Below are 24,487 nucleotides of genomic sequence, written 5' to 3'. Positions count from 1 at the left end.
TCCATGAGCAAGGAACAAAACTCCCTCCCATTTCAACAACCGGAAGTTGGCCTTGGCCCTGCTCTTGCTGCAATCAAATACCCTTAGATGTAATAGGCAAAATCCTGGCTCCACCGAAGTCAATGAGAGTTTTGCCATTGACTACAGTGGAGCCAGGATTTCACCCAGGGTTTTTATATATACACACACAACTCCCATTGAAGTCAGTGGGGTTTCTGCATGTGAAAGACAAGAACAGACCCTCACATTTTGTTCTGAAATTATTTTAGCACTGAAACTTGCTGTCCAAGGCCCATGGGAAGCCTAATGCAGCACAACCTGTGTGATTCAACAAGGACAAGTGCAGAGTACTGCACTTAGGACGGAAGAATCCCATGCACTGCTACAGACTAGGGACCGAGTGGCTAGGCAGCAGTTCTGCAGAAAAGGACCTAGGGGTTACAGTTGATGAGAAGCTGGATATGAGTCAACAGTGTGCCCTTGTTGCCAAGAAGGCTAACGGCATCTTGGGCTGTATAAGTAGGAGCATTGCCAGCAAATCGAGGGACGTGATCATTCCCTTCTATTCGGCATTGGTGAGGCCTCATAGATTCTAGGACTGGAAGGGACTTCGAGAGGTCATCGAGTCCAGTCCCCTGCCCGCATGGCAGGACCAAATACTGTCTAGACCATCCCTGATAGACATTTATCTAACCTACTCTTAAATATCTCCAGAGATGGAGATTCCACAACCTCCCTAGGCAATTTATTCCAGTGTTTAACCACCCTGACAGTTAGGAACTTTTTCCTAATGTCCAACCTAGACCTCCCTTGCTGCAGTTTAAGCCCACTGCTTCTTGTTCTATCCTTAGAGGCTAAGGTGAACAAGTTTTCTCCCTCCTCCTTATGACACCCTTTTAGATACCTGAAAACTGCTATCATGTCCCCTCTCAGTCTTCTCTTTTCCAAACTAAACAAACCCAATTCTTTCAGTCTTCCTTCATAGGTCATGTTCTCAAGACCTTTAATCATTCTTGTTGCTCTTCTCTGGACCCTTTCCAATTTCTCCACATCTTTCTTGAAATGCGGTGCCCAAAACTGGACACAATACTCCAGCTGAGGCCTAACCAGAGCAGAGTAGAGCGGAAGAATGACTTCTTGTGTCTTGCTCACAACACACCTGTTAATACATCCCAGAATCATGTTTGCTTTTTTTGCAACAGCATCACACTGTTGACTCATATTTAGCTTGTGGTCCACTATAACCCCTAGATCCCTTTCTGCCGTACTCCTTCCTAGACAGTCTCTTCCCATGCTGTATGTGTGAAACTAATTTTTTCTTCCTAAGTGGAGCACTTTGCATTTGTCTTTGTTAAACTTCATCCTGTTTAACTCAGACCATTTCTCCAATTTGTCCAGATCATTTTGAATTATGACCCTGTCCTCCAAAGCAGTTGCAATCCCTCCCAGTTTGGTATCATCTGCAAACTTAATAAGCGTACTTTCTATGCCAATATCTAAGTCGTTAATGAAGATATTGAACAGAGCCAGTCCCAAAACAGACCCCTGCGGAACCCCACTCGTTATGCCTTTCCAGCAGGATTGGGAACCATTAATAACAACTCTCTGAGTACTGTTATCCAGCCAGTTATGCACCCACCTTATAGTAGCCCCATCTAAATTGTATTTGCCTAGTTTATCGATAAGAATATCATGCGAGACCGTATCAAATGCCTTACTAAAGTCTAGGTATACCACATCCACAGCTTCTCCCTTATCCACAAGACTCGTTATCCTATCGAAGAAAGCTATCAGATTGGTTTGACATGATTTGTTCTTTACAAATCCATGCTGGCTGTTCCCTATCACCTTACCACCTTCCAAGTGTTTGCAGATGATTTCCTTAATTACTTGCTCCATTATCTTCCCTGGCACAGAAGTTAAACTAACTGGTCTGTAGTTTCCTGGGTTGTTTTTATTTCCCTTTTTATAGATGGGCACTATATTTGCTCTTTTCCAGTCTTCTGGAATCTCTCCCGTCTCCCATGATTTTCCAAAGATAATAGCTAGAGGCTCAGATACCTCCTCTATTAGCTCCTTGAGTATTCTAGGATGCATTTCATCAGGCCCTGGTGACTTGCAGGCATCTAACTTTTCTAAGTGATTTTTAACTTGTTCTTTTTTTATTTTATCTACTATACCTACCCCCTTCCCATTAGCATTCACTATGTTAGGCATTCCTTCAGACTTCTCGGTGAAGACCGAAACAAAGAAGTCATTAAGCATCTCTGCCATTTCCAAGTTTCCTGTTACTGTTTCTCCCTCTTCACTAAGCAGTGGGCCTACCCTGTCTTTGGTCTTCCTCTTGCTTCTAATGTATTGATAAAAAGTCTTCTTGTTTCCCTTTATTCCCGTAGCTAGTTTGAGCTCATTTTGTGCCTTTGCCTTTCTAATCTTGCCCCTGCATTCCTGTGTTGTTTGCCTATATTCATCCTTTGTAATCTGTCCTAGTTTCCATTTTTTATATGACTCCTTTTTATTTTTTAGATCATGCAAGATCTCGTGGTTAAGCCAAGGTGGTCTTTTGCCACATTTTCTATCTTTCCTAACCAGCGGAATAGCTTGCTTTTGGGCCCTTAATAGTGTCCCTTTGAAAAACTGCCAACTCTCCTCAGTTGTTTTTCCCCTCAGTCTTGATTCCCATGGGACCTTACCTATCAGCTCTCTGAGCTTACCAAAATCCGCCTTCCTGAAATCCATTGTCTCTATTTTGCTGTTCTCCCTTCTACCCTTCCTTAGAATTGCAAACTCTATGATTTCATGATCACTTTCACCCAAGCTGCCTTCTACTTTCAAATTCTCAACGAGTTCCTCCCTATTTGTTAAAATCAAGTCTAGAACAGCTTCCCCCCTAGTAGCTTTTTCAACCTTCTGAAATAAAAAGTTGTCTGCAATGCAGTCCAAGAATTTGTTGGATAGTCTGTGCCCCGCTGTGTTATTTTCCCAACATATATCTGGATAGTTGAAGTCCCCCATCACCACCAAATCTTGGGCTTTGGATGATTTTGTTAGTTGTTTAAAAAAAGCCTCATCCACCTCTTCCACCTGGTTAGGTGGCCTGTAGTAGACTCCTAGCATGACATCACCCTTGTTTTTTACCCCTTTTAGCCTAACCCAGAGACTCTCAACACTTCCATCTCCTATGTCCATCTCTACCTCAGTCCAAGTGTGTACATTTTTAATATATAAGGCAACACCTCCTCCCTTTTTCCCCTGTCTATCCTTCCTGAGCAAGCTGTACCCATCCACACCAACATTCCAATCATGTGTATTATCCCACCAAGTTTCAGTGATGCCAACAATGTCATAGTTGTATTTATTTATTAGCACTTGCAGTTCTTCCTGCTTATTACCCATACTTCTCGCATTTGTATATAGGCATCTAAGATTCTGGTTTGATCTTTCCTCCCAGTTTTGTCCTGACCCTCCTTTCTCTCTGCCAATATAGCCCACACTCCCTCTCGTTTCCGACCCATCTCCCAGGTCTCCATGTTCCCCACTTACCTGCGGGCTTTGTTCACCTGTCCCCGTCGAACCTAGTTTAAAGCCCTCCACACTAGGTTAGCCAGTCTGTGTCCAAATAGGGTCTTTCCCCTCCTCGAAAGGTGAACACCATCTCTGCCTAGCAGTCCTTCCTCAAATAGCATCCCGTGGTCTAGGAAGCCAAAGCCCTCCTGGCGACACCATCTTCGCAGCCAGGCATTCACCTTCAGGATGCATCTGTCTCTGCCCGGGCCCCTACCTTTGACAGGAAGAATCGAAGAGAATACCACCTGCGCTCCAAACTCCTTCACCCGTACTCCCAGAGCCCTGTAGTCACTCTTGATCCGCTCAGTGTCACACCGCGCAGTATCATTTGTGCCCACATGGATGAGTAGCATGGGGTAGTAGTCAGAGGGCTGGATAATCCTCGACAATGCCTCCGTAACGTCTCGGATACGGGCTCCCGGCAGGCAGCATACCTCCCGAGATGAAATGTCAGGGCGACAGATGGGCGCCTCCGTCCCCCTCAGCAGAGAGTCTCCGACCACCACTACCCTACGTTTCCTATTCGCAGTGGTGGCAGCAGACCTCCCAGCCTTAGGGGTACGAGGCTTCTTCTCCTTTACTGTAGGGGGTGATGCCTTCTTTCCTGTATCAAGAAGAGCATAACGGTTACCTATTACCACAGCGGGAGGGTTCGGAGCAGGGGTGGAGCACTGCCTGCTGCCAGAAGAAACCAGCTGCCAGTGTCCACCCTGAGCCATCTCCTCCTCCACCAGTGGACACTGTCTCCACATGGACACTGTCCAGGAATTGCTCGTGGATTCGGATGCTTCTCAACCTAGCCACCTCCTCCTGTAGCTCTCCCACCTGCTGCCTGAGAGTTTCCACCAGCAGGCACCTTTCACATTGGATGGTCCCCCCAGCCTGGATATCAGTAAGTGGAAATTGCAAGTTACAGTCTCTGCAAAACCACACCAGGATCTGGGTAGAAGCATCCATGCTCAGGCGCTCTGTCTGGCTACAGGCGCAGGTGGAGGAGACAGAAGCAGTGCTGGCACAGGTGTTGCGGGTCTTCCTAACCATCGTAAGCTTCCCTCTGTCAAACTCCCATCTGCAGCCCCCTGTCCGCTGAAAGGGTTGTTTAAGCAAGAAGTTTAAAGTTTTAAGGGGAATAAAGGGAAAACAGATAGAACCGGCAAGGGACCCTCGCCCCTTCCCACTCCCCTTCCAAACTCCCTTGCGAAACTCCCTGTTAGCAGCCCCTGGTCGCTTGTGCGCTGCTTTATAAAGCCCTGGCCTGTATGAATGCCCCGCCCACTGATTAAGGCTCAGCCAATTACCAGAGGCTTCTAGGTTTCAAACCTTCCTTTGAAGCTTCCAACTGCCAGCCACAGCACACAGTCCTTCAAACAAACAAACAAACAAACAAACAGACTGACAAACACAAGCTCAGCACACAGCAAATAACCCCCAAACACAAACACACACACACTACAGACAGTCACTTACCCCAAAAGGGTGCTGTATTGCTCCTCCTTCACCTGGAGAACTCCCTTGCGAAACTCCCTGTTAGCAGCCCCTGTTCGCAAAAGCGAATTGGACAGTACTCATCTGGAGTACTGTGTCCAATTTTGGGCCCCACACTACAAAGAGGATGTGGAAAAATTGGAAAGAATTCAGCGGAGGGTAACAAAAATGATTAGGGGGCTGGAGCACATGACTTATGAGGAGAGGCTGAGGGAACTGGGATTGTTTAGTCTGCAAAAGAGAAGAATGAGGGGGGATTTGATAGCTTCTTTCAACTACCTGAAAGGGGGTTCCAAAGAGGATGGATCTAGACAAGGGGTAGGCAACCTATGGCATGCGTGCCGAAGGCGGCACGTGAGCTGATTTTCAGTGGCACTCACACTGCCTGGGTCCTGGCCACCGGTCCGGGGGGGATGGGGGGGGTCTGCATTTTAATTTAATTTTAAATGAAGCTTCTTAAACATTTTAAAAACCTTATTTACTTTACATACAACAATAGTTTAGTTATATATTATAGACTTATAGAAAGAGACCTTCTAAAAACGTTAAAATGTATTACTGGCACGCGAAACCTTAAATTAGAGTGAATAAATGAAGACTTGGCGCACCATTTCTGAAAGGTTGTCGACCTCTGATCTAGACTGTTTTCAGTGGTACCAGATAATAGAACAAGGAGCAATGGTCTCAAGTTGCAGTGGGGGAGGTCTAGGTTGGATATTAGGAAACACTATTTCACTAGGAGGGTGGTGAAGCACTGTAATGGGTTACCTAGGGAGGTGATGGAATCTCCTTCCTTAGAGGTTTTTAAGGTCAGGCTTGACAAAGGCCTGGCTGGGATGATTTAGATGGGGATTGGTCCTGCTTTGAACAGGGGGTTGGACTAGATGACCTCCTGAGGTCCCTTCCAACTCTGATATTCTGTGATTCTGCCCCCTGAGGTGGGAGGTCAGCATGCAAGGATCCTCCACAGGGGATTGCATGGAGTGCAGTTCCAAGGGGGCTCCAGGGCCAGTGTGGTGAGGTGATTTGAGGGCAAGCCAGAGCAACAGCCGAGCTGGTAGATCTGTGACTACATAGATCTGCTGGGCCAAGTATAGCTGCTGTTAAGGGGTGAAGGCAGTCACAGCGCTGGGGCACTGCAACCCTGAATCTGGAGAAGTAGCCTGGTGGGATTCCTTCTTCTGCAGACATTCCCGCACATAGCCCTGGGTTCTGACACAGAGACAAAAGCAGGCAAATTCCAAAGTAAGAGGTTTAACCACAGCTCACTCTGTTGTGCCTCGCTATGGAAGGGATGACAGTACATTTTAATAATAAACATTTATTATTTGTATTGCAATAGCATCTAGGAGCCCCAATCATAGACCAGGATCCGACCGTGCTAGGTGCTGCCCCAAAGAGCTTACTCACACTGTATGCAGTGCACCATACGTGAGTGTAAGACGTGACCTGAGGAGAGTGGAATGAGCAGGACTGCCAGCTTCCTCACTTTTCCTGGAGGACATTCAGAAAGCTACAGTTTACTGAGTCTCTTCCCTTCCTTGTTAGTCAGGACGTCTTCAGAATTTTTAAATATCTTCCAAGCTCTTTTCATAGAGAGAGATTGTGCCTTGGACTCTGCGCCCGAACAAGGGAGTAAGAACTCCCCTTACACTCCTGCATGGTCTGCTCAGACCTTGGGTCTGGGCACATAGGAGTGAGCTGCATGCCTACTTATTCCCCACCCATGGAGAAGGTGCACAGGAAGCAGGTGAAACCTTGGTTCTTTCCCCCATATTAGCTAGCCAGAGTTGAGCTGACCTGGTGGTATTGTCTGGTGGCAAACTACTGCCCCCTGGAGTGCAAGGAGGAACATGGGGCACAGCTGTAAAGCAGGCGGGTCTCCAAGTCACAAAGCCTACTGGTGCAATGTAGACACCACCCTTTACTCAGAACTGTGCCTAAAAGCCACACATCTAGCCTTTACATAGTAAACGCTTGGGGGCAGGGACAGACTGCAGTGTTATAAAGTGCCTGGCACAACAGCCTGGCCTTTGGGTGTAACTATAACACAAATATTAACTAATCATAGAACAGAATAGTAGATGATTGCTAGAGAAAGATATGATGATGTCTTGCAGAGCAAGCATCCCTTGAAAATACAGCTGGTGGACCACATTAAACCAAAAAAATCTTTTCATGTGTGGCCGCAAGTTATTTACATTACATTGATTTAATTGTCTTATTTATCATTCAGTATTTGTCTGTGGCTGGTATGAAATGCAAGAGGCATCTGCCACGGCTTTTCAAGTGTTTTTCAAATCGCCAGATGAATTCAGTCTCTTTTAAAGCACTTTATATTTTTTTCTCTTACAAATTATCAAGTTATTGAGAATACGGGAGGCAACATTATAATCTACCTATAAGGCAGAGCAGAAAATGCTTTTGGACACTGATATCCTAGCTCTACTCTCAGTTATGAGAGTTCCACTAATTTGGCATCAGTAGAGTCTTTCTGATGTAACAAAAACAGAATTTTGCTCTGGCAATTAATGTAACTTGAAACAAGAAAATAAATCTACAGTGTTTAGTCCTTTCAAGATCAAATTATTTTTACTGTTGCTGAGGCAGACACTAAAGTATTGAAAGTCTGCTCCCCTTACTCCCTATTTGCGCAATATAGCTACTGTGTGTGCGTGTGTATGATAGACACCATACTTCTATCACAATCATGACTATTGTGTTTGTGATATTTTTTAGATATCATTAAACTGCAGCTGGTTGAAGCGGGCCTGGTCGAGTGTCTACTTGAGATTGTCCAGAAGACTGTAGACAGTGACAAAGAGGATGACATAGCTGAACTTAAAACAGCCTCTGATCTTATGGTTTTACTACTACTCGGAGGTGAGTACAGTATCTTAGTATATTTTGCAAAGCAGCGGAGGATACCTATGTCACATTTTACAGCTTAATTTTACTTTTAATATATAAAACACATTTTAAAAATTATTTTAAGGACTTGCTAGCTAGTTATTCAGTGGACCAGATTTTGTACTCTTACACTGCTGTAAATCTAGAGTAATTCTAGTGAAGTCAATAGAGTTACACAAATATAACAGAGGGAAGAATTTGAACTAACATTTCTTTTGCATGTTGATTTTCTACACTTTTTGCCTCCAGATGAATCCATGCAAAAGTTATTTGAAGGAGGAAAAGGCAGCGTCTTCCAAAGGGTGCTTTCATGGATTCCTTCCAATAACCATCAGTTACAGCTTGCAGGAGCACTGGCTATTGCAAATTTTGCAAGAAATGGTAAGAATATGCTATAACAGCTTATGTTTGCCTGTTTGAACCCTTTTAATGTGCTCTTTCTGTATAGCTAGGAATCAAGCCTGTGTTGTGGTGGGATTTTTTAGTTTGGTTTATGATAGCATTGGTAGTTTTGCACACCTTTGCTGGGTTTCTGAAAGAGGTTAACCCTGCTTTTAGAATTCTGTTTTTTTTTACATTGAAGATTCAGACACATTACTAAAGAATCATTATCCCTTTTTGAGGAATTTCTCAACTCTAGAAACTCCTACCTCAAGCAGCATTTTTCAAATATATATTTGTATCATGCTATTGGAGTTTTCAATTTTTACCTTCTGCTCTATTTCCCATTCCTTTACTGTAAATGCATAATTGTTCCTGTAATTGAAGTTGACCCTGGTGGTCAGATGCTACACTTTACCTGAATTGTAAAATTTGGAAGAGGGGGAAATGACACTTTTGTACTGAGAAGCTCTTGTATGCATATTAAGATTTATTGTGAGCATACAAGTGACTCATCTTGTCTTGTGCAGATGGAAACTGCATCCATATGGTGGATAATGGGATAGTTCAAAAGCTGATGGATCTACTAGATAGACATGTGGAAGATGGAAATGTAACGGTGCAGCATGCAGCACTGAGTGCACTCAGAAACTTGGCTATTCCTGGTAAGGCTTACGTCGCACTGCTGATCTCTCAGGGTGAATTCTGGCTCCCAGTGCAAAGCCCAGGGGAAAACAATGTGGGGGATGACATTGTCCCCAGCCAACCTGGAGGCAGGCCAGCGAGCATCTGTGCAGCTAGGCCACGGCCACTTCTACATCTTTTGGGAGGGTTTGGTGGCCAGCAGTTCTGTGTAGGTCACAAACCCACTGCTTATGTTTCTGCCACTGTCGTCCCGCAATACATCCACCCTGTACTCCCACAGAGAGAGCTGCTGTGCTGCCTGGCTCTGCAATATCTGGAGACCTCAGTGTCACTTCCCTTGGCACTGCAACTGTTCTGCATCATTTTGGGCTCTCTCTGGCTAATAAGGGATCCTACCTAGGATTTCCATCTTCGCAAAGAGAACTGTTCACTTTTCTGATATACCATATCTTGCTGTAATTGCTCAGAGCTTTTTTCCCCCCACAGATGTTAGCGTTAGAGAAGGCCTATCAGGACATTTGATCCATTAGGATTAGTTAATGTTTGTAACAATCTTTGAAGGTAATGGGCCATTCAAGTCCTAAATATTGTCATTTTTAATCATTTGTATCAATTTTTGATTGCCTGAACATAAAACATGAATATTCACATAAAAGCCAAAGCAAATATATAAATAATGTATATGTAAAACCTATACTTTCCAATGATCTGAGCCAAAAATCATCCTCTTTGATCAGTTTACTCTTCTTTTACTGCATATATTTAATTTCAAAAAATACTAACTTCCTGAGACTGAACATTAATACCTACTAAATTCATATCCCTTTAACAATGCTCGAGAGCCATCTCCTGCTCACCTTATCTAGTCGAGTCATCCCACCGACTTGAGTGGGCCAGCCTCCCATGAATATGTGCAGGATTGGTCTCAAACCAATATCTAGAACCTTCGGAACCCAAGGAATAGCTGCCGCAGAAGGGTACTTCCTGTTAAGTACTATTTAGAATATGAACTAATGTATCACTTTCATTAAGCATAGTACGGGGCAAACTCTGTCCCCTCCTCACCACTTGTGGAGAGCCTCATGGAGGTGGAATCAGTGTAGTCTCACTACATGGGATGAGAGAGGATTTAGGAGGCTGCACAAGGAATGCACACTCCCTGCAGGATACCCCACACTGCTCTTTGCACAGTGTATTGGGGCAGGGCAAGAGGTCTCCCTGCTAACCTGATCCTTCAGTACACAGCGTCTATTCCAAACCTTTAGGGTGGAATTATCTCTCCAGATGGTCTCTTCTCCTGCTCACATAGCTATTGTCCACGTAGAGGACTCTGGCATTCAGCTGATATACTCAGGACTGAGCACTGGGAATTAGATTTATGAATAACAACAAAACATTTCAAATTCACACTGTCTACATAACCATAAAATTATTTATATAGAGTGTGTGCGTGCTCACAATGTACACATTAGTATGCTGTTTTTCAGTGTGTGTAGAAAAGCTGCTCTTGCACTGTCTTGGAAATGACACAGTCTCCATCTAGTTTAAATGCATCATCAAAAATGATTTCTGAGATAATTTCTGTTCTTTATTCATGTAGTTGTAAATAAGGCTAAGATGCTATCAGCTGGCGTTGCAGAAGCGGTACTGAAATTTCTCAGATCGGAGATGCCCCCTGTTCAATTCAAGCTGCTGGGAACGTTAAGAATGTTAATAGATGCACAAGGTAAAATAAGCAGTTCTTTATGTTCTATGATTCTCTCGTTGGTATAATCTGTTAAGGCTCTTCTAGAAGAAAAATTGTTTGTTTGTTTGTTTGTTTTTTTACTTTTTCTTAAGTCTTAGCACAATGAGAGAAACATGAGCTGATTTAAAAATTCTGGATTGACTACCATGGACAATCAGAACACGTTTCAGACACTTATTTACTTTTCTACTTCAGCATTCTTCTAAACTGGCATATTATGAATATGTATCTAACTGCAGGTGTTTTGACTTAAGCTGAGGCTCATTTTGTGCTACTCAGTTCCCACTTTTTCTGTACCTTCTCTGTATCTAGCACCCTTGAATGGGCTCATCCATTTAATAATTGATAAATTGCTATTTCAAACTGAATAAATGTTATGTAATTTGCAGCTATCACATAGTGGCTAGAACTATCATAAATAAAGTGGCAAACGACAGAAGGCTATAAAGAGTCTCTGTGACTCTTTGGTGTTTTCTTTATAATTTTAAATTCCAAGCATCTTTTAAAATTGCTATATCAAATAGCTTCCAGCAACCCTCAGCCACAGTTTGTGAATACTACAGTCCTTGTAAAATTCACTAGGGTTTGTAATTACAGTACATGTCTGGTTTCCATTTTTGAATATTTACATCCTTTTACCCAATAGCAATGGATGATATAGTGGTATATTTATGAATATACCACAGCAAATCTATAACTAACGTATAGGACAGCCTTACTAATCTGCACAATGGTAAAGTACAATTCTGCACTGAGTGCAGACTTACTGATTTGCTCCTCGCTGCAGCACAGATTGGCAAGCTCTGGAAATCAGGTCATTAAAGAGGGACATCAAACTGCTTTGTGAGTCAATGGGACAGTGCTACATCACCTCTGAACCCAACCGTGGTACTCAGTACCATCCTAAGACAGTACAAGGGCACATAACGTGCTTCCCCATCTCTCTTCTAGCTGGCTCCTGCTCCCACTGATGCTGTTGAGGGACCAGGTTCTCCACTGTTCCCCAGACCTTGTTAAATGTTGCAGGAGTGAAGAAACTAGATGGCAGAGATGAATAGAACATGGAAGCCATTAGACCAATCCCACCGTCCCTTCAGAGGCAGCCCCACTTCCTCTGTACTTGTGTTTCATGAGAACAGTCATCGAGGTGACAGTTGTGAAGGTAAAGATGGCTATTGTGTTCTGTGCTGAGGGGAGATAGGACAGTTGCCAGTTCTGTTGCTCCTTTTTTTCCTTCCAGTGAAGGAGGGGCACGGCCCTATCATCTTCAGAACAAAGCCAGTGGTAACTATCTTTATTTTCACTTGTTCCCCTCAAAGGAGTGATGCAGCGCTCTATATACTGAGAATATCAAGTAGGAGAGGAGAGGCTATATTACCTTTGTATTTGGCATTTGTGTGACCACTAATGGAATACTGCGTCCAGTTCTAGTGTCCATATTTCCAGAAGAATGTTGAAAAATTGGAGTGGGGGCAGAGAAGAGCCACAAGAATGATTAAGGGATGGGAAAATATGCCTTAGAGAGAAAGATTCAAGGAGCTCAATCTATTTATCTTGGCAGTGAGAAGGTTAAAGGGTGACTTGATCACAGCTTATAAGTACCTACATGTGGAACAGAAATCTGATAAAAGAGGATTCTTCATTCCAGTAGACAACAAGATCCAATGGCTGGAATTTGAAGCTATGCAACTTCAGACTGGAAATAAAGCTGCACATTTTTAACAGTGAGGGAAATTAGCCATTGGAACAACTTACCGATGATTGTCTTGAATTCACCATCACAGGAAATTTTTAAATCAAGATTGGATGTTTTTCTAAAAAGAGCTGCTCTAGTTCAGTCACAGCTATTGGATTTGAAGAAAGAATTAGTTCAGGAAAGTCCTAGGACCTGTTTTATGCAGGAGGTCAGATAAATGATCACAATGGTCACTCTGGCCTTAAAAATCTATAGATCTATGAATTGGCTTACTGGGAATGTGATTTTTTTGTCACCTTTATTGTCTCTCATATTCAATATTCCACAAACCTCAATGGTCAAAATGTTTCAAATTTTAAAATTTCATCCAGGAAAAAGGAAAAAAAAAAAATGTACCAGGAAAATATGTTGTGAAATTTTTTATGCAATTCCCTCCCACCCCGATTTTTTTACCAGTTTTGCTCACCGATGCAAACTGGGACTTTCCGTCTATTAGCAGAGAGTAACAAGATTCTTCTTTACGATTTTTCTTCCTCTTAAAAACTTTCATGCATACATTTCTGACACATGCTGGAAAATGACAACCTTGTTTTATTTTGGCTTGTGTCATATGTAGCAGAAGCTGCTGAACAGCTGGGAAAGAATGTGAAATTGGTTGAACGGTTGGTGGAATGGTGTGAAGCCAAGGATCATGCAGGTGTGATGGGGGAGTCAAACAGACTGCTTTCTGCACTTATACGACATAGCAAATCAAAAGTAAGTTACTGGTGAAAAAATCCAGTTCATGAGGAGAGTCTTTAAAAGAAAGTCATGCCATGCTCTATTTTCAGTTTAGAAATACAGACCTTGACCCCCCTGCAATGAGATCGGCATGAATGGAGTCTGTGCCTGTTGTGAGCCCCAGTTACATCAAGGAGAGTCCACCCAAGCAGATTAGCTTGCAGAATTATGGCCATATTTTGTAATGTGACTGGATGTCTCAGAAGATTGACAAATGGAGATTGACAACCTCCAGGTCATCTATATGAATCCCATACGGACCCATGTTGATTTAAAAGTCCCCTTCTGATGACTGTTTGAAATAAGCCAGTGACCTGTCTCCAGTTTCTATTGGAGAGGCATTAAGCAGCTTTGTTGGTATTCTCAGAAGAAAGGCCAAAGATTAATTGGACATGGAGACTTACCTGTCATCTCCTAGAAATGATCCATCTAGTTAGGATTGAGCCAAGTGGGTGGGACAGAGTGAAAAGGAAACTGCATGGCTAATTCCTGTGCTTACCTCTACTGTGTGACAACATGGGACTTCTGGCTCCGGGGGGCCTGTCAATCAGACATTAGCACCAAGTTGAATATAAATGCTAATTATTTGATTAAAAAAACATTTTGTTTCATAAATATGAAGCCTGTTAAAGGGACACAGTCTAGATTAGTAGGCCCAAATTTTGACCTACCTATATTTATACTGTAACTTATAAATGCCAGAGGGGTAAATTTTGCTCTGAATTACACTAGTGTAGATCCACAGTAACTCCATTCACTATCAATGACTCTACTCCAGATTTACACCTGTGTAAAAGAGAAAGAATTTTGGCCCATTATTATAAAAAGTGTTTCAAAACTTTCAATGCTATTCTTTATCAGTTTCAAGCTTTCAAAGGGTTGTTCAATTATAAACATTTTCTTACAAAGGTCTACTTGTGTATACTCAAGGTATAAAGATACTACTAGCTGTCTGTCAATGCACTTCTAGCACACGCCTCATCATGTTAGCTACACTACACAGAGTTTATACAAAATACATGAAAGACCAGAACCTGCAGTCCTTGCTTATCTGTGTAGTCATATTGGACCACACAAAGCTCTGGAATTAGCAGGTGTGACTCCTGTTGCAACCACTGGGAGTAGTTCCTCCTTATGCCAGGCCTGTATTTTACCCATTGATTCAGTGTGATGAGTTGTATAAGTATGCACTGCAGGATCAAGCCTGATATTGGGAAATGCTACTTGAGAAATATGTTCACAAGTTAAGAATGACCTGATTCATGGCACTGCAAAGCAGAAACAGAGGTGCATTGTGGGCCTGATCCTGCATGATGCTGAGATTACTCAGCTCCCATTTAAGTCAGTGGGATCTATGGGTAGTTACCCTTTTACACGGTCAGTTCCTATGCAAAGGGTATTCTCATATTTCTCCTGCCCATCCTATGGTTTGTGTTCAGCCTCTAAAATTAGTCAATATTAATTTTCCCCAGAATTCTGAATACCTTTCTTTCTTGCTGTCTGCAAGTCACATGTGCATGTGGTGAATTCTGCTGCTATTTTAAGAAACCATGGGAGCAGAGATGTGAGTTTTTAGGAGTCTGTGGCAGAGCGACTGCATTCAAAAACTTAAAGCAAAGATACTAACACTGGCATGGAACAGCTAATGTTGTATTAGACATAGAATTTAGCAAAAATCACAGAGTGAAGAAGCTTTTAGAAGCTCAAAGACTGTCCAACACAGTGGAAAAATGAGTTTACTCTTTTTTAATTTTATACTTGCACTGCCCTCTAGATTTGGATGTTGGCATAGCTGCATGGCTCTTTACTGTACTTTCACTAATATTTTAAATTCATGCACCTACAAAAGATAAGGTGACATTTTCAAAAGTGCCTCAGTGACTTAGACGTTTAGGCCCCACTGACTTTCAAAGAGACTTAGGCCCCTAAGTATCTGAGTTACTTTTGAAAATGGGACTTGGGCTTCAAGTCACTTAGGCCCTTCTGTAGAAAATTATGGTGAGAGGTTCTTTGTCTCAATTCCCAGTGACTGAAGCTGAAGGCACTCAGAGCTTTGCAGGACATCCTCAGCACTTAGTAGAGAGGAGTCTAATTAGAAGGGATTTGTTGCAAGTAAAAGAAAGATAATTTTATATATTTATGTGCATTAGGTAATTCAAAATTAAGTGAAGAGCTTTTTGGTGGTGAATTTCTTAGGCAGTAAGCTCAGAGACTAACCTAGTCCCAAGTGTTTCCATGCAGTTGTTGTGTTGAGAAATGTGAAGCTTCAACATGATTATCTGAAGAGATTTTGAGGTTCCAGGCTTATGCTTGTATTTTTTGTTTCCTTGCACACAAAATCTAAGTGCAATAATCTATGCAAGCACTAGAACATAAATCATTCTAAGCATGTGGCTCAGTTTGTGGTCTTTGGCTTGTGGCTGCAGTTAGAAAGGGGAGCATAGAAAGATATATTTTATTGCATCTCCTTGTCATTGCATTTCACTTAATCATCTTACTAAAAGGACTGAAGTAACAAATCAAATTTTCATTTAAAAGGCAGGCTACATTTTCAAACCTTGGTGCTTAAGTTGCACCTGCGAAACAGGCACAAAAATGCATTTGCCTGTGCAGCTACCCTGCAGCCTACAGAGTTATCTGATTTTTAGACACATTTTGCAGACGCAATGTACACTCAGAAGAAAGAACAACTGACACACAATGTAGTATTTCATTTAAACAGTTTCTTTTCTCCCCTTACTCTCATTTGTAACAACATCTCAGAAGCTTGAAAGTAAATTGATTGGTGTTCGCTCTAGGAGAAGCACTTAACAGTGTGAGGTTTGTAGGTCCTATGAAAAAGACTGTTTAAAAAAATAACCAAAAACAAATAGATAAAGAACTCAGAGGCCTTCATCCATCATTTTATTACAAATACAAGTAAAATTTTGGACCTAAAAACATTGACAGAGTCCCTTTAAATATCTAAAAGCATTTAATCCAGTTAACATTTTTGTTTCCTAGGTCTTGGGCAACAGGAAAATTATTGTAATGCTGGCTTTAGAACAAAAAGAAATACAGCAGTATTCTGTAACTTTTATTCCTTATGGTCTCATATTTATTACCAGTTTCGAGAGAATACTATTCACTTTCTGACTATGTACTTTGTTTTTCACATTTTCCTAGTCTACAATTTCCATTATTAAATAAGTTGGAATACAGAACAACCTCCCTTTTCTAAAGGTCTGGGGGGTCATCCCAAAATCCAAGAACAAGAGGCATTTTGGATGATGGGGGATTGAAAGCCAAGCTTACAAAAGAGTCCTTCTGGATCTCCATACCCCGAGCACAGCAAAGGGATGCTGGACAGCTTCAAACAGGCTGGGTTTCAACACCACAGGATAATGAGAAGAAAGCTAGTTGTCTTTGCAGATTGGCTGATTTTAAATGGGGCTCAGGGTTAGCTGGAGGGCAGTCCCTTTTAGAGCGAATTGGTCTGCAAAGCACGATAGCAATCTCATCCAGTATAACCTGGAAGAGGGGTGGGGAACAGACTTAACCAAATTATTGCTTAATTCAAATTTTTGGTTAATCAGTGTGTATTATTATGTAATTACCCAATAATGTGTGTTATAATATGTATAAATACATATACCAGTGGCTCTCAACCTTTCCAGACTACTGTACTCCTTTCAGGAGTCTGATTTGTCTTGCATACCTCACTTAAAAACTACTTGCTTACAAAATCAGGCATAAAAATACAAAAGTGGCACAGGACACTATTACTGAAAAATTGCTGACTTTCTCATTTTGACCATATATCAACTGGAATATAAATATTCCAGTGTATAGTATATAGAGCAGTATAAACAAGTCGTTGTCTGTATGAAATTTTAGTTTGTACTGACTTCGCTAGTGTTTTTTATGTAGCCTGTTTTAAAACGAGGTAAATATCTAGATGAGTTGATGTACCCCTTGGAAGACCTCTGCGTACCCCCAGGGGTACGCGTACCCCTTGTTGAGAACCACTGGCCTATACACACAAACACACGTGTATTATGTAAATGTAAATACATGTACTTACAGCATACATCACAACTAAATTATTCAAGTCTGTTAATGTGTAATGCAAACTTTTTTCAGTCCTGTTATTCTTATTTATTTTAGGATGTAATTAGGACTATTGTTCAGAGCGGTGGCATCAAGCATTTAGCTACCATGGCAACTAGCGAACATGTAATAATGCAAAACGAAGCTCTTGTTGCTCTGGCACTAATAGCAGCATTAGAATTAGGTGAGTATCTTGATGGTTAGCTCTTCTTATTTTCCCTTTAGTCTGTGCTCAAGAGAGGCTTAGGGCTGGAAAATCCAAGCATAAGTGAGTTCTGTGGGTAGAGCTGTATGGGATCCTGCAGAAATCTACCAGTTTGACAAGATATTTGCTTTCATGAGCATGGGAATCTATGTTAACATATCCATATACAGGCAAAAACGGGGTTGTACCGATCAAGTTTGCCTTGCAGAATCTTTATTACAGGTGATGATGTGTGAACTAGAAAGGCCCAAGAATGACTTTCAGATCCTAGGTAGAGTTAGCAATGACTAATAGTTAGAAAAATCATCTTTTTACATGATAACGATGCTGTGGGACTCAGAGATGATACACATGGAACCCTAGGATGTCATATTTATAATTACATTTCAGACTGGAGACACTATCAACCATGTGATTTAAAAAAACTGTTCTAGCCTAGTCAGGAGGCTAATCTAGGGAAAGGTTTTTAATAGCACCTAGTTCTGGCTACACTTGAATGTAGACATCCTAAGCCAGTTTAGTGAGAACTGCCAAGATAGGACATCGGCTAGCTGCTGGTGCAGTCATGAGGAAGCTAGTAAAATGGTGGGTGCTGCTCAGATAATGGCTATTACCGATTTTATTAAATTTCTCAGCAACAAAAATAGATTGATAATATCAATATAAAAATCATGTATTTTTAAATGCCATGTCCTGTGTTGCTAACACCTTAAAGTTTGCTAAAGTTGAAAGAATTTTAAAAAATTAATTTGCCTTTCCACCATTTATCCTGCTTGCTTGCTCTTTGTACTTCCCTCATCTTGGACAATAGAACTAGATGGTTCAACATTACTTACTTTTGCGTTCAGTTTCATCTCTTGTTCTCATGCACTAGCAGAATGCTGTTGTGTTCTGCTTCCAAAACACTGCAAAGAAGCATTAGATATAAAAATAAATTCATCACATTGAAAAAAATTTTTTTTAAATATATTTATTCATTTTGGTCTTTTACTCCCTCCCCATTTGTCTTCAAACAATTACATTTTGGGCCTAAACTAAGTTGACAGTGTCCCTGTAAAACTTTGCCCAAATCGTGTATTCCTTACTCAAGGCCTGATCCTACTAAGTATTGAGCATTCTGAATAGGTGCTGAGCACCCTCAGTTCCTTTTGATTTCAAAGATCACACCCTCCGTTTTTATTCCCTCAAAAATCTGGAAAGCATTTAGTCAACACGAGTATTGACTGAGGAAGGCTAGCAGGGGTTGGCTTCTCAGTATTCAGAATGCAGAGTGGATTTTCCATCAGGATTTTAGTTTAATATAAAACTATTTCACAAGGACTTAACATTGTAACATATATATATATATCTATATATATATCTATATCTATATATAGATATATATATATCTATATATATATATATCTATATATATATATATCTATATATATATATATTCGTTTCATATCAGGCAACTCTTGAAGACTTCACAGCACCACTTTTACAGTGCAGGAGATAAATATGTCAGTACGTGGCTAAACACTGTGCATCAAAACTGACAGATGATATTCTTGGATTTACAACTTTCACTTATTTGTATTGCAGTCACTGCTGAGAAGGATCTCGAAAATGCTAAACTAGTCCAGATTCTACACAGACTGCTCTCAGATGAGAGGAGTGCTCCAGAAATCAAATACAACTCCATGGTGTTGATCTGTGCTCTCATGGGATCTGGTGAGTATTTACAAGGTGCTGCTTTATTCTGCTTCTTGCTTTTCCCCTCCCCCCCACCCCCACCTTTAAAAACTAAACTCTCTTTTTTCAGCTTGGATGCTGGGCCTCTACTACATACACTGGGCCCAGTTCTCCACTCACACTGATTGTATATGGACATAACCCCACCGACTATGGTGAAGTCACTCCTAATTTATAGTGTTGAGCAGGGCCGGCTCCAGCTTTTCTGCTGCCCCAAGCGGCAAAAAAAAAAAAAAAAAAAAAAAGGACGAGTGGCGGCACTTCAGCGGCAGCTCAACCACGCCGCTTCTTCTGCGGCACTTCGGCGGCGGGTCCTCCCTCTCTTCCTCTTCGGCGGAAATTCGGCGGCAGCTCAAAGAGGAAGAGGGGATGAGGGACCCTCCGCCGAAGACCCGCATGTCCCGCCCCGATACCGGATGGACTGCCTCCCCTTTGAATTGGCCACCCCAAGCACCTGCTTGCTAAGCTGGTGCCTGGAGCCGGCCCTGGTGTTGAGAGAGAAGGAAATCAGTTCTACCATGTGTACAGAAGGCTATAACACAACTCAGTGCTGGATAATATTAAAGTATATTTTTTGCATGATAAATAATATGTAATAGTAATAACTCAGACGATAGCTCCTGCGTGGTGCTGAGTTCTCCCTAATTTCCAGACTTCAGTGCGACCTCAGGGGCACTCAGCACTTTGGCATATCTGTGCATATACACAAGTATATAGCAGGGAGCTTAGCATTTGCCTTTAACTCCATGTTTCCTATCATTTGCACACTTAGTTTTTCTTAACACTACAGTAAAGTTAGGGTTGGTTCTCCCCCACCCCACCCCCACAATGAATCTCCTTATTTTTGTTCTAAATTTAAAAAAAAGGAAAGAAAAAAATTAGAAGAAAAAATTAAAAAACAAGACATGCTAGAAAATGGAAAAAGAAAATACAAAGAATAAATGAAAGGTTTGATAAAAGAAACAAGCACTGCTAAAATACTTAAAATGGTGCCTGAGTCACAGCTCTTTGCTGGAGGGCGGGGGGGGGGGGGTATTCCCTCCCTGGGGAAAGCGCTGTGCTCTATAGGCCTTAACTGCTCATGTCAACTTTCTGAGCCACTTTACTCTAGGGCACTGTGTAAAGATGAACAAAACCTGTTCTAACATCCCTTGTAAACATGACACCTTTAAACATTCAGAACTTTAAAATTATTGAGCCAGTTTCCTTCAAACTTTGGATTGTTTTGAGGACTGTGCAATGAGCCAAAGTTTGGCATTTTAACCGTCAGCCTTTTGAGGAAGGGATACACAGAATTTAAGTAGGAATATCTGGGGAGAACATTTCATTCCCACGCTATTAAAAAATGATAAAATTGATTTTACTCAGGTTTCCCAAAACTAATGCATTTTAGGGTGGGATCAAACTTCATCCCAAACAGAATTTGAGAAATTTACAAGCAGCTAAAAAGATAAAAAAGAATGGGGTTAAAATTAAAACTGGAGCTCAGGTCTTCTCTACACACAAAATTGCACACTGAATTAAACTATATTGGTATGGGCCAGGTGCAAAATGATTTAAAAGTGTCCACACAGGGGTTTGCATCAGTTTAACTAAATTGATTTAAATGAGTGCAACTTATGTGTGTAAACAAGGCTTCAGTTTTTACTGCAGTGTTTGCTAATGATGCCTGCTATATTACTGCAAGGTTCTAGGGGTGGTGAGCGATCTTTAGAGCAATATGCACAAGGCAGGATATAAAGTGCAGAATTTAGACTCAGTGAAGCGATAATAGACCCACTTATCATCAGCTTTAGTGATGAAATCCACACTATTGTGTTGAACTCAAACATTTTTAATCCATTTGGTGTTGGTGGTTCTCCGAGTCCCTCTCAATATGAATGTCTTGGGAGCAATTCTCAGGAGCTTCTTTTACCTGTTTGTTGATCTTCGACTTGCCCCTTTAGCGTCTGTGCATTCCTTGAGCTAGTTGTTTCATGCAGCATGCCCCAGAGTTTTTGCCACATGTTTGCATTTTTCGTTCCCCTGGTTCTTAACACCAGGAAGAGGTGACTATGTTTCTGCAGCTCTCGCCTGCTCTAAAATAAGGAAACGTGATGTTTTAGTCTTAACTATACTTAAAGGGGTGCCCCACTTTGGGACTTCAAGCCTGCTATTAACTGCAAATGTATCTTCTTCTCCACCCGACCAAGTCCTTCCCTTTTATGTCACCAATCTCTATATAGATTGAATATTTATGCTTGTAAGTTTTGATGTTTTCTCTGCCAGTGAGTGAAGAGGTTGTTGAAGTTATTTTAAAATAATATCCACGTAGAAAATATCTGCAGCTAAGAACTCTGTAGCTTCTAAGCCCTGTGGTTTGATAGGGTATGTCTACACTGCACCTGCAAGACTGCCCTCCAGCGCGGGTAGACAGATGTGCTAGCGTGCTAAAAATAGCAGCATGGATTTTATGGCATGGGTGGCACTCAGGCTAGCCACCCAAATACAGACCGAGGGGGATGGACAGGCTTATATTAGGGTGGCTACCCATGCCTCAACATCCACACTGCTATTCTTAGTGTGCTTTAGCTTGAGCAGAGCTAGCACATCTGTCGCCCCAGGCTGGGAAGCACACTCTTAGCTGCAGTGGCCATAGAGGCTAAGTGTCTCTCACTGAAGTAGTGGATTGATATTATAATTGGTTTCTACGATGGAAGCTGTTGTCACTATACTTTGTTACAGTGAAGTGATATTACATTTCACGTCTTTGTGCTGGCAGTTGCATATTACCAGTTAAATAAATATTTCTTGCCAGCTGGGAACTGGTGTTGCAATGAAGTCAGAGTGTTAAAAGAGGAGAGAATGATGACAATAGGAAATGTAAACAGTGTAACTTAAAGGATAAGAAAAAAAATCAGGGCATTCAAACCTAACACAGTCACTATGTATGAAGGCCCTGAGGCTCCTAAGAGTCTGGCTAAACAGAGCTTTTCTGCCATTGTAACTCAGTAAGTTGCTGAAAGTTGATTTGGTAACACCTGCTTAAACATGGCAATATCCTGGAAGTAGGAGGATAGAAAGTGCTTACACCGTAGAATAACCCCAGAAGTGAAAACAGCTTAATTGAAATTGTTCACAGTGTACAAAAGTTCTCAGATGCACAGCACTGGCTCTGCTGTCACACAGTAGGGGGGTAAAACGTGCAAGATAATTGAAAGCAGGTGAACAGGAAACAAATGTCACAGAAAATTTGCTACAAGGAAAAGGAGCACATATCCTTTGTGTGAAATGTAGCTAATTTGAAACAGAGGTTCATATTTCTCATGAGCAGCCCAGGGCTCAGTTTAATTGGCAGCACCTGGGGAAGCAGAAATATATTTGGATCTTGTTGCTGATTTGGAGTCTACTAGAATTTCCTACCCTGCATATAAATAAAGTCCGAAGCACATTTTTTCAAAAATGCAGTGCCTACAATATATAGCCTCCAGCTGTTTCAACAGAACTCATGATGTACTTGAAAAACAATTCAAGTCAGTGCTATGGGCTTGCATCACTTTTTTCCCACCCTAAGTTATGTACCCAATAATGTACAAAGCAATCCATGCTAATTTCTTAAAGCAAAAGAAAACAAATGCTCACCATTTTAGAGGGACCAGGCCATGCATCGGATACTTGTTTTGTAAATACATCAGTGAAAATGAACACACTTATAATAAGCCGATTAACAATAACCAAGTGATGCAGTGTCAGGTAAAGAACCATGACGCACACACACACACGCTGTTTTTCAATAGATGAGCTTTATGGTGAGCCCTGAAGATGAGGTCACTGGCTTTGCAAGACCAGTATAGGGAACAAGGTGAGAGGTTCTGGCTATACATTAGTCTACCGGTAACCATATTGAAAGGCATCTGGGGCGTGGAATTTCATAAAGGCTGAGCCCCCACCGCTCCAGCTGAATTCCATGGGAATTGTGGATCCTCAACACATTACAAAATTAGGCCCTAGAGTTATTTCTGTAGATATCACTGCACTCAAAAGTGGTGCTGCCTTTCTGGGTTATTGCTAAATAGGCACTGTTACCTCTCTGACCACCACCCAGGCTTTTCTGTGCTCTGTAACATGAGAGTACCTCCTCTTTATGTGTGGGCTCCATTAGCTCCATCACCTCAATTAGTTTCGAGTACAAGAGTAGAACGTAAGGAAAGAGTGTCTCATTAGCAGCCCAAGAAAATTTAGGTATGTGCATAGAGACATGGTCTGAGACTGCAGAGTGTGAAACCTTCTTGCTTCTGTTTTCCAGAACCCCTTCACAAGGAAGTGCAGAACCTGGCATTTCTAGAAGTTGTATCAAAACTCCGCAGCCATGAGAACAAAACTGTTGCCCAGCAAGCCTCACTAACAGAGCAGAGACTCGCAGTAGAAAGCTGAGGAAGGTCTCCAGTTTCCATACAGCATCCCATCATGGATTTCACCTTTGTCCTCTGTCCTGCTGCCGCTCCTGCTATGTTTTCCACTGTATCACTTGTGCATGCATGTAATGTTCCCACACAAATTGATGAACTGCTGTAGGTACCTGTCCAATAAGGTTTCTAAAATCCATAGGTGGTGTTAACATAAATCTGTCAGAAACAAGTCTGCACCCATAAATGTTCTACTTGTATTCTTGTTGCTTGGGCCACACAGTAGAATGTGCATGTTGTAGTCCTATGATGATGTAAAAGTGGTACTACATGATGACTCTTTCCTCACACCCCTAACTGCATAATAACGTACTGCTAAATTAGGGACAAAACAGGAGGCAGCACGTCCAAGCTAGAGTATTGATTATAGGATTAAATAGTAAATCTAGCTCCATTTTTGGTGCTTTGGAAACACAGGTATGAATGGAATGTATTGCTGCTCATTCACTGGTCTTGCCTAGTAATGTCAAACTCACGGTACCTAGAGGTAACAAATAAAAATTCCAGTGCTCTCACACTTAATCCTCTGGCTTGTCCTTTTTGTATTTAAATGCAGAATTAATGACCATACCGTGCATGATGAGAAGCCCGTTTTAGTGATGGGCCTGACTCTCAGGTAATCGAGGTCTTCAGTTTAAAGAAGAAATACAAAGGATACCATTTTAAACCATTGAAATCCATTTTTCTCTCCTCCTTAGTGTGTACTCTGCAGGGGATGTCGTGTGGCTTAGTAAAGTGATTTTGGGCATTGGCCCTAGCATTTATGCCAATGTACAATCCTTTTCTGCAGCCCAGCATCTCCC

General features: G+C 41.7%; 1 protein-coding gene across 1 annotated transcript in view; it reads left to right on the top strand.

Annotated features, from left to right (window-relative positions):
* RAP1GDS1 (Rap1 GTPase-GDP dissociation stimulator 1) overlaps positions 1-24,165 on the top strand; it is a 64,871-nt gene extending 40,706 nt beyond the window's left edge. The window contains exons 4-11 of the mRNA XM_065404760.1: positions 7,792-7,935; positions 8,212-8,343; positions 8,874-9,008; positions 10,589-10,714; positions 13,048-13,187; positions 17,358-17,484; positions 19,090-19,218; positions 23,525-24,165. Of these exons, the coding sequence (XP_065260832.1) occupies positions 7,792-7,935; positions 8,212-8,343; positions 8,874-9,008; positions 10,589-10,714; positions 13,048-13,187; positions 17,358-17,484; positions 19,090-19,218; positions 23,525-23,652 (1,061 nt within the window). The 3' untranslated portion in view covers positions 23,653-24,165. The remainder of the gene's footprint in view (positions 1-7,791; positions 7,936-8,211; positions 8,344-8,873; positions 9,009-10,588; positions 10,715-13,047; positions 13,188-17,357; positions 17,485-19,089; positions 19,219-23,524) is intronic.
* The last annotated feature ends 322 nt before the right edge of the window (positions 24,166-24,487 follow it).

This window comes from Emys orbicularis, chromosome 5, assembly GCF_028017835.1.
Source record: "Emys orbicularis isolate rEmyOrb1 chromosome 5, rEmyOrb1.hap1, whole genome shotgun sequence".
Lineage (NCBI taxonomy): Eukaryota > Metazoa > Chordata > Testudines > Emydidae > Emys > Emys orbicularis.
Note: the sequence above shows the minus strand (reverse complement) of the source record. Positions and strands in the feature narration are given on the sequence as shown.